The sequence below is a fragment of the Leopardus geoffroyi genome, chromosome C1 (assembly GCF_018350155.1).
Source record: "Leopardus geoffroyi isolate Oge1 chromosome C1, O.geoffroyi_Oge1_pat1.0, whole genome shotgun sequence".
NCBI classification, from domain to species: domain Eukaryota; kingdom Metazoa; phylum Chordata; class Mammalia; order Carnivora; family Felidae; genus Leopardus; species Leopardus geoffroyi.
Genome location: NC_059328.1, coordinates 167057137 through 167073795, shown reverse-complemented (window position 1 = coordinate 167073795; position 16659 = coordinate 167057137). Strand labels below are relative to the sequence as shown.

Here is a 16659-nt window from a genome sequence, read left to right as displayed (position 1 = left end):
GCTTAACTGCTGTGGTCGTCTGGTGGACAGTGGTGTCACTGAGTCTCATTTCAATGCAGATCAAGAAAACTACAGATCTAACAACTGAAAGATTAGTCCATGTGGATAAACGCCCCCGCACAGCAAGCCCTCACTTTACTGTTTCAAAAATTTCTGTTCCTAAGATGGAACACGGATATGAGGTAAGAAGTTAAAGAGCATGCCAAAGAAATGTCTGGCTCAGAGGTGCCGTACGTACCTAATGTGCGATGTACAGTATCCTTGGTGGAGGCCAGTGTGGGCCTCTTGCTGGTGATGTCTGTTTGCGTTCATAAGAGACTCTCAAGCCCCTGGAGTTTGGCTTCTGAAACTTGCCGAGCAGGGTGAGCACACAGTAGCCGAGGTGGTTATCCCATACCTCTGAGAAGACACAAATCTGTACAGGCTTCTCTCGGTTTCACATTTTGTAAAAGATGGCGCATTGTACAGTTTCATTTTCCTTATGCTGTGAAACATTTCACGGTAACTTAGCTGTGAATGTGTATCAATATAAAAATCAGACATTGAGAAATCCTATATTCAATATAACAGTCACTGAGAAATCATATGTCCACATACATAACATAACAGGATGGAGAGAGGTAGGATTGTGTGGTAGTGGGGGTGGATTGTGGAATCAATCACACAGTCTGGGATTCGTGTCCTAGCTCTGCTCCTATTAGCTCTGTCATCAGGGGCAAGTTAATGCATGCAAAAATGGTAGCAAGTTGACAGCACATAATAACCCTTAATATTAGTCTCTGTTCCTCTTATGCACATCTAAGACATAGAATGCAAATCTTATGTGCCTTCACAGCATTTTAAAGTCCGGTTAATACCTATATTTGGAATAGCCCCAAATCACTATTGAAATCAGATGACCATAGACAGTGACAGAATTAAAAAGAGTGAGATAGCCTTTCAAATATTTTTGTAATGTCTCTGTTTTTACCTTCCACACAGATCTGAAGCTGAAACTTTACAATTTTAAACTATTGTCAAGTAGTTCTTAGGAATTTACCAAATATTTTAATAATTTCCTGATTCTGAATTTCCCACTGTAGTATTTTCAGGATGGTTAAGTGAAAATTCGTCACTGAACTTTAGAAGCTCCATTGTCCCTTTATGATAAGAGAATAAAATAAGGAGCTCTAAATACAACTCTCTAAGAAAAATAGTTTCCATTTTTTTACTGTTTATTTTATTTTTGAGAGAGAGAGACAGATTATGAGGGGGGTGGGGGAGGGGCAGAGAGAGAGAGGGAGACACAGAATCTGAAGCAGGATCCAAGCTCTGAGCTGTCAGCACAGAGCCCAATATGGGGCTCGAACTCACTAACCGCGAGATCATGACCTGAGCCGAAGTCGGATGCTTAACCAACTGAGCCACCCAGGCGCCCCAAGAAAAATATTTTCAAATGTATTTTATAAACTGGCAGGAATGACAATGAGCTTTGTAACCAGTCATCCCTAACTGACTTTCCATTAACCGTAAAAGTGAGAATGAGAGCATTGAAAGACAGACCATATAGAACATAGACTCCTACCCACCACAGAATGAGTGATAGTAGCCACGTACTTCTGAACCATGATGCAGATTGTTCCCTTTCCATTTAGGCATCGATAGCCGGTAGCGCTATCGCCACATTACAGAAAGAGTTGTCAGCCACGTCTTCTGCTCAGAAGATCACCAAGTCGGTGAAGGCACCCACTGTGAAGCCTGCCGAGGCGAGAGTGAGAGCAGAACCCACCCCCTCTCCGCAGTTCCCTTTCGCCGACACGCCAGACACTTACAAGAGTCAAGCTGGCGTTGAAGTGAAAAAGGAGGTAGGGGTGAGCATCACTGGTGGCGCAGTCCATGAAGAGCGCTTCAAAGTACTGCATGAGCGTGAAGCCAAGGTCAGTCACTGGATCGCACACTATCTCTTGACCCATTCCTCTTGAGCAGGGTTGGGCGCACGGCCAGTTTGTACTACAGTAGTACTCAGCCAGGCATCCTACCTTTCCTTTACTGTGCTCCAACTTAATTTTATTGAGTCTGGTGTGGGTCAGAGTTCTTTTTCCTCAAATTATTTTTATAATTTTGCATGGGTTAAGAGTTGATGAAATTGCCCCTTATGCCATGGGCATTTTTGTAACATCCTTTGTAAAATTTGTAGGTAACAGAGACAGCAAGAGTACCTGCACCTGTTGAAATCCCTGTTACTCCACCAACTTTGGTCTCGGTGAGTGATGAAATTGATTGTGTTGGACCATACACATATCTGGTCAGATATTTTCATGTATGAAAAGATCAGTTTCTTCAACTGGAAAACGGCATTAGTGAGTTCACAAATGCTAATTTTAAGATGGCACACTATTTGGCAAGAAAAGGGGGAATTCTGTGGGACAACGATTGGTCACATAGTCTATAGGCTTATTGAGCTTCTATTGGGTCTAAGGGATTACTGGGAGCGTTATGGAGATGTGAAGACTAATCCAGACCTCTTTGAATTTTTAGCCTTACTATTAAGGAAAATGTACATAAATAGGCAAAATCTAGATGGTGATAAGCACCCCAACAGAGGAAGAATAGAGTACTTCCAGTTGGAGATAGCATGGAAAGCTTGGTGGAGGGGCAGCATTTGCCACTGAGCCTTTACATCCCGTTGGGATTTAAATATGTGAGAATGACAGAGGGTACGGAGTTGTCCCATTAAATGGTGTTAATATAGTTCTGCCTTATGAACTTGGAAACACCTTACATGTATTTCAAGTTAGGAAATAACTTTTCAGGGGAGTCTCTTTACTAATATTTCTACAGTCTTGACCTTTGAAAACATTAGGGCCATTAGAATGTGCAAACCTTGACACTTGTTATAACTTATAGAGATTATTAATGAATATGTACATGTTATCAGTATTTCCTTTTTCTTCTCTCCTCAGGGCTTAAAAAATGTGACTGTTATAGAAGGTGAATCCGTCACCTTGGAGTGCCACATCTCTGGATACCCATCCCCAAAAGTGACATGGTACAGGGAAGACTACCAAATAGAAAGTTCCATTGATTTCCAGATAACCTTCCAGAGTGGAATCGCTCGTCTTATGATCCGAGAAGCCTTTGCGGAAGACAGCGGGCGATTTACTTGCAGCGCTGTGAATGAGGCTGGGACCGTCAGCACATCCTGCTATCTAGCTGTGCAAGGTTTGTGGCCACACTCCCACCACCCGTCTGTACCTGCCATTTTACTCTCAGCCGACACTTCTTTCCACAATACGGTTTCTGCACACCCTATAATGGTGTCCTCTGTGGGAACTGGAGATAGATTAAGGGGTCACCTTAACTGTCATGCTAGCCAGAGGTCACCAACAAAACAGACTAAATGCCCGACTTAAATTAGAGACTTCTGTCTTCTTCCAGCATCAGAAGAGTTTGAAAAGGAAACAACTACCGTGGCTGAGAAATTTACCACGGAAGAGAAACGGTAAAAACATTCTTCTGCTTTTGTTCTAGGATGGTTTTGATTTGGTATTGGCAAATTACAGCCCAGACGCTAATTTTAAGGGAATTCTCTTTCCAGCTTGGTAGAGTCAAGAGATGTGGTAATGACTGATACCAGCATCACAGAGGAACAAGTAGCCCCCGGAGAACCCGCCGCTCCTTTCTTTATTACAAAACCAGTGGTCCAGAAACTGGTGGAAGGTGGGAGTGTTGTGTTTGAATGTCAGGTTGGCGGCAATCCAAAGCCCCACGTCTACTGGAAAAAATCTGGTGTCCCTCTCACCACGGGATACAGGTATGTTGATGACTGACTGATAGAGTTCTCTGTGATTTGTATGATATGTATAAGGAAGCCTAGAGAGAGGTGGGATATACCTACCCTACCATCCCCCAAATGTAGGCTCTTTTATTATGGAAACTTTAGGGTATGTTTTCAGCTATTTTTACATTTTTGCACAGTCTCACCGAGGAACAAAGCTGTGTGACAAAAGTGGATAGAAGATAAATTTCTTTATACTCTAGTTTGATTCATGTATAGCGCCAGTGAAATAGAGAAAATGTGGATTTTTACACACATACACATGTTCTTCTAGAAAGCGTGTAAGACAGCGTTCAGCAGAAATGCATAATAATTAAAGTCACTAAAAGAGAAAAGAACAAGGGTCATGTAATGAAGAAGAAAGTTATACATAAAAATCTGTGCTAATAAATTTGTTATAATTGAATGTAAAATTTAGCTTTGAATTTTCTGCAGCTTGAGACAAATCATCTAAAAATGTACCTCTTATGTCTTAATAAGAAGAAATATAGTATACCAGAGGCTTAAAATTGAAATATTTAAAGGAATGTATTGTTTTGATCATTCATTTGATCTTCACATGAAACAAGGAGCAAAATACTGAACAAAGAGAAATACCCAAGTGTTTAAATGACCTCATCATTTGCTCACATAAACACTGAAGCCCTTTCCATGTGGTTGATTCTAGTGGTATTATATTCTATCATTTATTTCAAAGAATGTATGAGCCTTATTCAAAATGAAAAGTTTAAGTTGTTTGTCCCTCACTACTCATGTCCGTGCACTTTCCTCCATTTTCAGCAATCTTAAATTCTATATGGAGCTTGGTCTCATGTTTAAGATCATTGAATTTTATACCATAGATCCACATGAGGGTTTGTTTATTCACATAGGGTTATTTGTGAGTGAATTTTATGTATGTTCATTTCCATAAAGATACAAAGTGAGTTACAACAAACAAACTGGAGAGTGCAGACTGGTTATTTCAATGACTTTTGCCGATGATGCTGGAGAATACACTATTGTTATTCGTAATAAGCATGGCGAGACTTCTGCCTCTGCCTCTCTACTGGAAGAAGGTAAATGCAGCCCTTAGTACTTCCTATGTGCCTGATAGGAATGGAAATGCAGGGAAGTAACACTGTTGTGTGTTTATCAAAGACCTATTAAAATATCCCAGTTCTGATTCTGGCTCTGTCCCCATCGCTACCCTCTCTTGGCCTCAGCTATACAGAAAATGTCTTAGACCACGTGGCCTCAAAAGCCATGCTGGTGCTAAACATCAGGGTTCTGGCATGAAGTTTCTATCTGGTGCCTTCATTTCTAGGCGTATCATGCCTTCGAAGATGCAAAGACTCCACATCTCACTGCCTTCCAGATCCAGACAGATAATATCAGTGAGTGGTAGGAAGATAGTGGCAAACTGGAGAGCATATGCCCCGCCTCAAGGGGGCAGTCGTTCCCTGCCTCCACTGTGTTGTGACCAGGCACATCCCTGCCAGGCTCAATGTTCCTAGAGTTTCTGGTATTTTAAAGAAAACTTGGAAATCAAGATTTTTCAGGATTCATAAGTAATTGGACAAAAAGCATAATGGCATTCAGGCCAAACTGAATGTATCTGTGGGTCACATTTACTTTCGCTTAATTGTTCACATTTACAGCGGACCATCCCATGTTTTGTCTCATTTGACCTGCCCAATACCCCTTAGAGAAAGTTAGGATATTATCCTAATTTAGCAGATAGAGCACTCAAGACCCAGGAAGATAGATGAATTGCCAAAAGCCACATGGCAAATTAGGAAGACCCCCAGGATAGTTCCTAAAGAACTGACTGGTAACATAAAATTCTTTCTACAACAGTACCGGCTGCTTTGACTTGTCAAGGCAAGTTTGTTTTTGAATTTCAATCTAACAGATATTGAGCACCTTGAGAGTAAACTTTAGAAAATCTGGCTTTTGATTATCAACTTTCTCTAGTGTAGGGCTTGCCTGAATGAAGTGGCATGAAGGCTTTTTCATAAGAACATTAAAAATTAACTTATGTTCTTAAAACAAATGAGCAAAGGGGAGAAAGAGAAAGAGAGGGAAAGAGAGACAAACCAAGAAACAGACTCTTAACTGTGTGGAACACGCTGCTGGTTACTGAAGGGGAGGTGGCTGGGGGGATGGGTGGAATAGGTGATGGGGATTAAGGAGGGCACTTGTCTTGACAATCACTGGGTGTCAGATGGAATTGTTGAATCACCTTAGTATACACCTGAAAGTAATATCACACTGTATGTTAACTATACTGGAATTTAAGTCAAAACTTTAAAACAACTTCTGTTTTTAACTCCTAGCTGATTATGAGTCACTGATGAAGTCCCAGCAAGAAATGCTTTACCAAACACAAATGACTGCATTTGTGCAAGAACCTAAAGTTGGAGAAATAGCACCTGGATTTTTATACTCTGATTATGAAAAAGAGTATGAAAAAGAACAGGCCTTAATTAGGAAAAAAATGGCCAAAGATACTGTAATGGTCAGAACTTTTGTAGAAGAACAGGTGAGTATAAGAATAATGACCAAGCAAATCATCTCATAAATTACACTTTCCTTCCAAGGTGCCCCTCTTTTTGTTTGATATTTTCATTGAGGTGATGGGGTAATGATTGGGCTATAGTTATTAGCTCCAAGTTCACTGCCAATGAGTTTCCTTAACCTTCATGACCTGCTGCATAATGTGGCTTTAGAAATAAGGATTCTATATATGCAGGAAAAGATAAATATTAGAATGACCAGGTCCACTGCTGACCAAATCCCTTCATCTGTAGAATGAGCATCCCAAAGTAACCTGTGCCTTTAGAATATCATTGACCCAAGATGCCACAGCATGAACTGACAGAGATGATGGTAATGCAGATTAGAAAACAAAACAGGGACTCCTATAATTCTCACTGAAAAACAAAAACAAACAAAAATCTTCCTAGGTTTTCCCCCCAAAACTTGGATCCTTATCTCTGAAACTAATACTCTTTTTTTAAAAAAGTTAATTTATTTATTTTAAAAGACAGCATGTGCATGAGCAGGGAAGGGGCACAGAGAGAGGGAGAGAGAGAGAGAATCCCAAGCAGGCTCCACACTGTCAGCACAGCGTCCCACATGGGGCTCAATCTCATGAACTGCGAGATCATGACCTGAGCCAAAATTAAGAGTTGGATGATTAACCAACTAAGCCACCAAGGTGCCCCTAAAACTAATAGTCTTAAAGCATTTCTGTCTGTCAAGATTTATATATTTTTAACAAACTGTCATCTTTTTTTACTACATAGGAATTCCATATTTCTTCCTTTGAAGAGAGGCTCATCAAAGAAATTGAATACAGAATAATAAAGACTACATTAGAAGAACTTCTTGAAGAAGATGGAGAAGAAAAGATGGCAGTTGACATTTCTGAATCTGAAGCTATTGAAGCAGGATTTGATTTAAGAATCAAGAATTATAGAATTCTTGAGGGAATGGGTGTTACTTTTCATTGCAAGATGTCTGGCTATCCATTACCCAAGGTAAAAAAAAATAAACATCATGCCTCCACACTACAATAAAGATATACATCATCTACAATAACTATTTTATCTAATTTTTTTCAAATATGCATATTATTTGCAGATTGCATGGTACAAAGATGGCAAGCGCATCAAACATGGAGAGAGATACCAAATGGACTTTCTGCAAGATGGCAGAGCTAGTCTGCGAATACCTGTTGTTCTTCCAGAAGATGAAGGCATCTACACCGCATTTGCCAGCAATATTAAGGGAAATGCAATTTGCTCAGGGAAATTGTATGTGGAACCTGCTGCACCTCTCAGTGCTCCGACTTACATACCTACGCCAGAATCAGTGAGCAGAATAAGGTAAGACTCAGAACAATTTGGGTTGATTAATGTTTAAATTGTTTAAAACACCAAATATCCCAATAGCAAATTGCTGTCGTGTGGGGGCCAAAAAAGTGGAGATAACACCAAAACTTGCCATTCGCAATTCAGATGATGCCAAGAGTTTTTACTTCTTGCCCCTGTGCAAGGTGAGCAAAGCATTGTCATTAGCGTGGCATGCTATTCATTTGCTGGTGCTAGAACCAATATGATGAAAACTATAAAGGTTTACTTAATACCTAATTTTACGTATGTTATCTCTAATTTATACAACAACCCTGCAATGTAGGTATTCTTATTACTATTTTAGAAGTGGGGGCACTTAATCTTTGTGAGCCTATAAAAATTGTCTTAGTTCACCAGCCCTGATTGTGCCAGCACTTGAAATTCAATCCAAGCCAGTCTGGCTGCAATGGGCAAATAAGTTTTTGGTTTTTTTCCAATATAATTTCTATGTTTTCCCTTCCCTTGGATAAAAAATTATATTTCTCTTATTCTATAAATTTATTCATTGGGTTATTTAACTGACCAACATTTATTGAGATGTTTTAGTAGTTGAATCAGAAGGGTTTGGTGACTAATTCAGGTGATGATGGAAAGACTGTATTAAGAATTATTCCAAGATTTTAAGGCTGAGTACTTGACTGTGTTGAATAATACTGACTGGGATTGAGGATATATGGAAAACATAGATTTGGGGGCAACAATAATGTATTCTGTTTTGGATCCCAGTGAGTTTGAAGTGCCTTCTAATAATATATGAAGTATATTCTAAAATAACATTAAGAAGGGGGTTTGTTTATTTTGCTTTGTTTTCTCTGTGCCTCATGAAAATATTCTGTTTTGTTTTTCAGATCCATCTCTCCACGTTCAGTGAGTAGATCTCCTATACGCATGTCTCCTGCACGCATGTCCCCTGCAAGGATGTCACCTGCACGGATGTCCCCTGCAAGAATGTCCCCTGGACGTCGGCTGGAGGAAACAGATGAGTCACAACTTGAGAGACTGTATAAGCCAGTCTTTGTGTTAAAGCCTGCTTCTTTCAAATGTTTAGAAGGACAAACTGCCAGATTTGACTTAAAGGTTGTCGGTAGACCTATGCCAGAGACCTTCTGGTTTCATGATGGTAAGTATGATAATTTTTTACTTACAAATCATGAAACACAAAAATAAGCTTATATGTATGTACAGCACTTTTTAAAAAGAACTATTTTAATCTATGTTTTCTTTTTTACTTATTTTTTTACAGGCCAGCAAATTGTCAATGATTATACCCATAAAGTAGTCATTAAAGAAGATGGTACCCAATCACTGATTATTGTCCCTGCATCCCCCAGTGATTCTGGGGAATGGACTGTGGTTGCCCAAAACAGGGCAGGCAAATCTTCGATTTCAGTGATTTTAACTGTGGAAGGTATTAGCCCTTAATAAAGAAACTACCTTATTACTTGGGCTATAAACAGGTATTTCAGCCCTACTCACCCTGAATCACAAACTTTCTCTTCCAGCTGTGGAACATCAGGTAAAACCAATGTTTGTGGAAAAACTAAAAAATGTCAATATAAAGGAAGGTTCTCGACTTGAAATGAAAGTCAGAGCTACGGGTAATCCCAACCCTGACATTGTATGGCTGAAAAACAGTGACATCATTGTACCTCATAAATATCCAAGAATCATGTGAGTTTGCTTGAAAATAATAAAACTAAGCTCATTATCAAATCCAAATAACTAAAGAAGCAGTAACTACTTCTGTATTGATTTTTCTTCCCTTTTTATAGAATTGAAGGCATAAAGGGAGAAGCTGCCCTTAGAATTGATTCCACTGTCAGCCAAGATTCTGCCTGGTATACTGCAACTGCTATCAATAAGGCTGGCAGAGATACTACGAGATGCAAAGTAAACGTTGAAGTTGAGTTTGCAGAGCCTGAACCAGAGAGAAAATTAATCATCCCACGAGGGACATATAGAGCAAAAGAGATTGCAGCCCCAGAACTGGAGCCCCTCCATATGCGATATGGTCAAGAGCAATGGGAAGAGGGTGACCTCTATGATAAAGAGAAACAACAGAAACCATTTTTCAAGAAAAAACTCACTTCCTTAAGACTCAAGCGCTTTGGGCCCGCCCACTTTGAGTGTAGGCTAACACCAATTGGTGACCCAACAATGGTGGTGGAATGGCTCCATGATGGGAAGCCACTTGAAGCAGCCAACAGGCTCCGTATGATCAATGAGTTTGGGTATTGCAGCCTTGATTACGGGGTTGCATATTCCAGAGACAGTGGTATCATTACTTGTAGAGCTACTAACAAATATGGAACAGATCACACATCTGCTACACTTATTGTTAAAGATGAAAAAAGTCTTGTGGAAGAGTCTCAATTGCCTGAGGGGAGGAAAGGCTTACAAAGAATTGAAGAGTTAGAGAGGATGGCTCATGAAGGTGCTCTTACAGGTGTAACAACAGATCAAAAAGAGAAGCAAAAGCCAGACATTGTTTTGTTCCCAGAGCCAGTAAGAGTACTTGAAGGGGAGACTGCTAGATTCCGTTGCCGAGTGACTGGTTACCCTCAACCCAAAGTCAACTGGTACCTCAATGGACAACTCATTCGCAAAAGCAAAAGGTTCAGAGTTCGTTATGATGGCATTCATTATTTGGACATCGTGGACTGCAAATCATACGATACAGGGGAAGTCAAGGTTACTGCAGAAAATCCTGAAGGTGTGATAGAGCATAAAGTGAAACTTGAGATCCAACAGAGGGAAGATTTTAGGTCTGTCCTCAGACGAGCCCCTGAACCAAAGCCCGAGTTTCATGTACATGAACCTGGAAAACTTCAGTTTGAAGTACAAAAAGTAGATAGACCTGTTGACACCACTGAAACCAAGGAAGTTGTGAAGTTGAAAAGGGCTGAAAGAATTACCCATGAAAAGGTACCTGAAGAGTCAGAAGAGCTGCGCAGTAAATTCAAGCGCAGAACTGAGGAGGGATATTATGAAGCAATTACTGCTGTGGAGCTCAAGTCTCGTAAGAAGGATGAATCCTATGAAGAACTCCTAAGGAAGACAAAAGATGAACTTCTCCACTGGACCAAAGAATTAACTGAAGAGGAAAAGAAAGCCCTTGCTGAAGAAGGCAAAATCACTATCCCAACTTTTAAACCTGATAAAATTGAACTAAGTCCTAGTATGGAAGCTCCTAAAATCTTTGAAAGAATCCAAAGCCAAACAGTGGGCCAAGGATCTGATGCACACTTCCGGGTCAGAGTGGTGGGAAAACCAGATCCTGAATGTGAATGGTACAAAAATGGTGTGAAGATCGAACGCTCTGACCGAATCTACTGGTACTGGCCCGAAGACAATGTTTGTGAACTGGTCATAAGAGACGTGACTGCTGAGGATTCTGCCAGCATCATGGTGAAAGCCATCAACATAGCTGGAGAAACCTCAAGCCATGCATTCTTACTTGTCCAAGGTAATTTCGATGTCTTTGGTTTGATGGATCTGTCTCTATTTATCCATGAATATCCATTGGTGTATTTCTTTTTATTTTATTTTCCCTTTATTCAAATTGTGAATTTAATTTAATATAATGTCTTTTTCCCCCCTTTTCTTGTAGCCAAGCAATCAATCATTTTCACACAGGAATTACAAGATGTTGTTGCTAAGGAAAAAGACACCATGGCAACCTTTGAATGTGAAACTTCAGAGCCATTTGTCAAAGTGAAATGGTATAAAGATGGTGTGGAGGTTCACACAGGAGATAAATATAGGATGCACTCTGACAGAAAGGTTCACTTCCTGTCCATACTGACGATTGACACATCTGATGCTGAAGACTATAGCTGTGTACTTGTGGAAGATGAAAATGTAAAAACAACAGCGAAACTTATCGTCGAAGGTAGTAAATAATTTCGCCATTTACTTAAGTTCTAAAGTCACCCTTAGTATGTGATTAAATTAGCTTTGCAATTTTCCTTTTATAAAAAGAACTATGTGGGAGTTGAATATAACCTCCATAGCAAGATTCCTGAATGTATACCACTAATTGAGATTATTGACAATTTGGATTTTTATTTTTTTTCAAAATTTTTATTTCAAAATTATTGGATGGCATGACATGACATTCTTCTCTCACGTTAACGACAATTTGGATTTTTAAAAATCAAGGTTATTTTGATGCCTTATTTTTAAATTTTTACATTGAAATAAAATTCTGTTTTAAAAAAAATTTTAAGTAAAATAACTTTTTTTATTGAAAATATATTCCTCAGTTCATCAGCCGGTACACATTAAGAATATTCCTGATAGCATGGGGGGATTTGAGAGACTTACAAGGAATTTTTTCTACCCTAAGTCTAGATGTGTAACTCTCAAGAAAAATTAACTTCTCTTTATCTTATGCCTCAGGTGCAGTTGTTGAGTTTGTGAAGGAACTTCAGGATATAGAAGTTCCAGAATCGTTTTCAGGAGAGTTAGAGTGCATTATATCCCCAGAAAATATAGAAGGCAAATGGTATCATAATGGTGTGGAGCTGAAGTCCAATGGTAAATACACAATTACATCTCGTCGTGGACGTCAGAACCTCACAGTTAAGGATGTGACCAAAGAGGACCAGGGAGAATACACCTTTGTTGTCGATGGGAAAAAGACAACCTGTAAACTAAAGATGAAACGTAAGTCTGCCTGTTCTTTTTGGCCTGAAGGGAATATCATTATGGCTTATTGATAAGAAATGATCATAACTTTCACTTTTCTCCCCATATTTCACAGCCCGTCCCATTGCTATTCTACAAGGACTTAGTGATCAAAAAGTCTGTGAAGGTGACATTGTTCAGCTTGAAGTTAAGGTCTCCTTAGAGAATGTGGAAGGTGTCTGGATGAAAGATGGCCAAGAAGTACAGCCCAGTGACAGGGTTCACATTGTGATAGACAAACAGTCACATATGCTGCTTATTGAAGACATGACTAAGGAGGATGCTGGAAATTACTCCTTCACCATTCCATCCCTTGGACTATCAACCAGTGGGCGTGTCTCTGTCTACAGTGAGTGCAACTTACATATTTTTATGTGTATATTTTTAAGTGAGGTAGAAAACTTTAATTAGGCATTTAAAACAAAATTCACATTAATAAATTGTGTGTGTGTGTGTGTGTGTGTGTGTGTGTGTGTGTGTCTGTGTGGTTTTGCAGGTGTTGAAGTGATAACACCTCTGAAGGATGTTAATGTGATTGAGGGTACCAAGGCTGTGCTCGAATGCAAGGTATCAGTCCCTGATGTGACTTCTGTTAAATGGTACTTAAATGACGAACAAATCAAGCCTGATGATCGTGTACAAGCCATCGTCAAAGGCACTAAGCAGCGACTAGTGATTAACCGGACCCACGCCTCAGATGAAGGACCTTACAAGCTGATGGTTGGCAGAGTCGAAACTAGCTGTGATCTTTCTGTGGAAAGTAAGGATTCTTTCATTTAACTTATTATTGTTTTAAGCATTCTATTTTCCCAGTGTAATATTAACCAATTTTTATTTTCTTTTTCCCCAGAAATTAAAATTATCAGAGGTCTTCGTGACCTTACCTGTACAGAAACCCAAAATGTGGTCTTAGAAGTTGAGCTATCCCACTCAGGAATTGATGTTTTGTGGAATTTTAAGGACAAAGAAATCACACCCAGTTCCAAATATAAAATTGAAGCTCATGGAAAAATATATAAGCTGACAGTTCTAAATATGATGAAAGATGATGAAGGAAAATATACATTTTTTGCTGGAGAAAATATGACATCTGGAAAACTTACTGTGGCAGGTTGGTACATTTGTCATTCAGTCTGAGTTCTTATGTGGGGTACTTATTTCAATTTAAGAAATTGTGGCCCATTTTCTTCCAAATTCCCATCAGGTTCCTTCTTCCATGCCTCTGCTTATGCTGTTCTCAAAGTCAGGAGTCCCCTCAACACTTTCCCCACCATGTGCTTCTAGGGAGACCTACCTCAAATGCCATCTTTTTGTGAAGCCTTCCTTAATTTTCCCATTTGTGTAAGATCTTACTCCAACAACCTCAGGATTATTTTGTGTGTGTCTCTTCCATGGCCTTTATCACATACTTTTCTCATTGCCCATTTCTTCTTCTCACACCAGAGTATAAACTCTTCCAATCTGGAATTTTGCTTCTTTCCCATCTGTGTTCTCTAACATATTGCACGTGATAGATGATCAATAAACGTTTGTTGAACTGAGCTTTATTTAAACTTTCCTACTCTAAAGGTGTATTTCTTTTTTTTAATCATTCTTATTTCTTCAACTTTTGTTTCTTTTGTTCCCTTCATACTTGTTTTATGAACCCAGTGAAAATTTTAAAATATAACTCAATGTATCTATATATCTCTTTCTTGTGACATGAAGTAGACCATTCTCATTCAGCAGAAATCCCTAGTTTCAAAATGGAGAACCAAAAGCATAAATCAATTGCTAAGAAAAAACTAGAAGTCCTCATTAATTTGCTTGGTTTATTACAATTTAATTACTGAGGAGTTGAGATATGACATCGAGATTAAATTGTGTAGTCCATATGGGAATTGTGTGTCCCACTTCATATGAGTTACCTAGATTATACTTTATTACATTATAATATTTCTGCAGATATTTGACTATGAAAAACACTCCTGAAACAAAATTTTGGATCCTGCACTCTGACATGTGTAATATAAATTGCATGTTTTTAAATGTGTGCCAACAAGAAAGAACTATGAGCCCTTATATTATTTCACTCAACATTTTTTAAGGCTCTACCATAGGCAAGGACTGCTAGAAGCACAGGACACAAAAACAAATGAGGCATGATATTTTTTCTTGAGGAATTCACAATTTTTAGAGAGGGACAGATACATCAGCAACTAACTTGCTGAAGGAGTAATTTTTTTCTGCCAGTGAATGATGGCCATGGAGACAAAGGGGGAAGCTTCATAAAAGAGATGACAGTTGTTAAAATAGTGATTTTTTAGTACATAAGAATCTCTTATCTTATAGAAACATTGATGACTGTACATTTTGTTTAGCACATCTTTTCCCAATCAAATATTAGACACATTTGCAGGAAACAATCCTTAGAAGACTAGGTAGAATGCTTTTGAAGAAGGAATTGAGTTAGAGGCCATCCATGTGGTATGGTTCTTAGAATTCAGTATTAATTTACCGGTTGCTTTCCCTTTGCAAAACCTTCCTGATTCCAGTATTTTCCTTATCAGTCATGCAAACTTAGAATAGGGGTTTCTGTGATATCTTCTCAATATGGGCAACGATAATTCTATTAGTTAATTATATTCAAAATCATGTTTTAAAATTTGATATTTTATATTTAATTGTGCAAAGATTTCCTTTTTGTATAAATATTTTTTTAAAGGACTCACACTTGTACTTCTCTTGTTCCAAAGGGGGGGCCATCTCCAAGCCACTCACCGATCAGACTGTGGCTGAATCACAGGAAGCTGTGTTTGAATGTGAAGTTGCCAACCCAGATGCTGAAGGAGAATGGCTGAAGGATGGCAAACACCTACCGCTGAGTAACAACATCAGAAGTGAATCTGATGACCACAAAAGGAGACTGATCATTGCTGCCACCAAATTAGATGACATGGGAGAATATACCTACAAGGTGGCCACCTCTAAAACATCTGCCAAACTCAAAGTTGAAGGTTGGTGATATAATAACAGATTTATCCATTCCACATTGTATTATGTTCTTGATGGTTCTCGTTTTAAAAGTCAATGGTATAATTATTTTGGATGTCATGAATCATGATTTCATAAAATTATTATAAACTCTCCAAACTTTCTAAGCCATATACCACAGGGCGCAAAATTGCTTATAAGATGTGTTTCTGTGCAGAAGCCATTTCTTAGGTTCCAGCTTGGAGGAACAGCTTAATGAGATGCTCTCATTCTCCACCCTTCTTTTGTTCTTCTCCAGTCTATTAAGCTATTAGTATACAGCTGTGCAAACTTCATCTCATTCAAGTGTAGAAAAATCATTGCACAGTGTACATTTTAAACTGGATTCCAGGTTTGCGTAAATAATGTCAAGGTATCTTTTAAAATAGAGGTGCTGCATAAACCACAAAAGTTTTGATAACCGTTCTTTTGCAAGATGACCAGGTAATGATCTCATTCCAGGAATTCTTTTACTTGATGATACCATCTTTATTTCCTAAATCAATCATAAATTTGTCTCCAGCTGTCAAAATTAAGAAGACTCTGAAGAACCTCACGGTGACAGAGACACAGGATGCCGTTTTCACTGTGGAACTCACACACCCTAACGTAAAGGGTGTCCAATGGATCAAAAATGGGGTTGTGCTACGATCCAATGACAAGTATGACATCTCAGTCAAAGGAACAGTTTACACTCTGAGGATTAAAAACTGTGCTGTTGTGGATGAATCCGTGTATGGCTTCAAGCTTGGAAAGCTAGGAGCCAGTGCCAGACTGCACGTTGAGAGTAAGTTGATTCAGAAACACTTTACAAGTAGCCGGTTAATGGTTACCGCTAAGTTAACCCATATCCCTGAATTGTTTCAACTTTCCTCATTAGCTGTCAAGATCATTAAAAAGCCAAAAGATGTGACCGCCTTGGAAAATGCCACCGTTGCCTTCGAAGTTAGTGTTTCCCATGACACGGTTCCAGTAAAATGGTTCCACAAGAATGTGGAGATTAAGCCAAGTGACAAACACAGACTGGTCTCAGAAAGGAAGGTCCACAAACTGATGCTGCAGCATATTTCCCCCTCGGATGCTGGGGAATATACAGCTGTGGTGGGGCAATTGGAATGCAAAGCTAAACTTTTCGTGGAGAGTAAGTATGAGACAGCCCCCTATGGCGTCTCCCTAGATGATCCGCATGTGTTCATTTTTTGGTTGGTTGGTTTCATCCACTTTTTAAAAAAATAATATATA

General features: G+C 39.0%; 1 protein-coding gene across 4 annotated transcripts in view; it reads left to right on the top strand.

Moving 5' to 3' along the window:
• TTN (titin) overlaps positions 1 to 16659 on the top strand; it is a 276655-nt gene that overhangs the window by 21474 nt on the left and 238522 nt on the right. For all 4 annotated transcript variants that reach the window (XM_045480371.1, XM_045480370.1, XM_045480369.1 and 1 more), the window contains 22 exons: positions 60 to 182; positions 1635 to 1916; positions 2177 to 2242; positions 2943 to 3201; positions 3418 to 3481; positions 3578 to 3793; positions 4733 to 4875; positions 6136 to 6341; positions 7108 to 7341; positions 7445 to 7689; positions 8565 to 8836; positions 8960 to 9124; positions 9219 to 9387; positions 9489 to 11182; positions 11327 to 11608; positions 12118 to 12384; positions 12482 to 12754; positions 12902 to 13165; positions 13256 to 13516; positions 15141 to 15401; positions 15941 to 16204; positions 16298 to 16558. In XM_045480371.1, the coding sequence (XP_045336327.1) occupies positions 60 to 182; positions 1635 to 1916; positions 2177 to 2242; positions 2943 to 3201; positions 3418 to 3481; positions 3578 to 3793; positions 4733 to 4875; positions 6136 to 6341; positions 7108 to 7341; positions 7445 to 7689; positions 8565 to 8836; positions 8960 to 9124; positions 9219 to 9387; positions 9489 to 11182; positions 11327 to 11608; positions 12118 to 12384; positions 12482 to 12754; positions 12902 to 13165; positions 13256 to 13516; positions 15141 to 15401; positions 15941 to 16204; positions 16298 to 16558 (6271 nt within the window). The remainder of the gene's footprint in view (positions 1 to 59; positions 183 to 1634; positions 1917 to 2176; positions 2243 to 2942; positions 3202 to 3417; positions 3482 to 3577; positions 3794 to 4732; positions 4876 to 6135; positions 6342 to 7107; positions 7342 to 7444; positions 7690 to 8564; positions 8837 to 8959; positions 9125 to 9218; positions 9388 to 9488; positions 11183 to 11326; positions 11609 to 12117; positions 12385 to 12481; positions 12755 to 12901; positions 13166 to 13255; positions 13517 to 15140; positions 15402 to 15940; positions 16205 to 16297; positions 16559 to 16659) is intronic.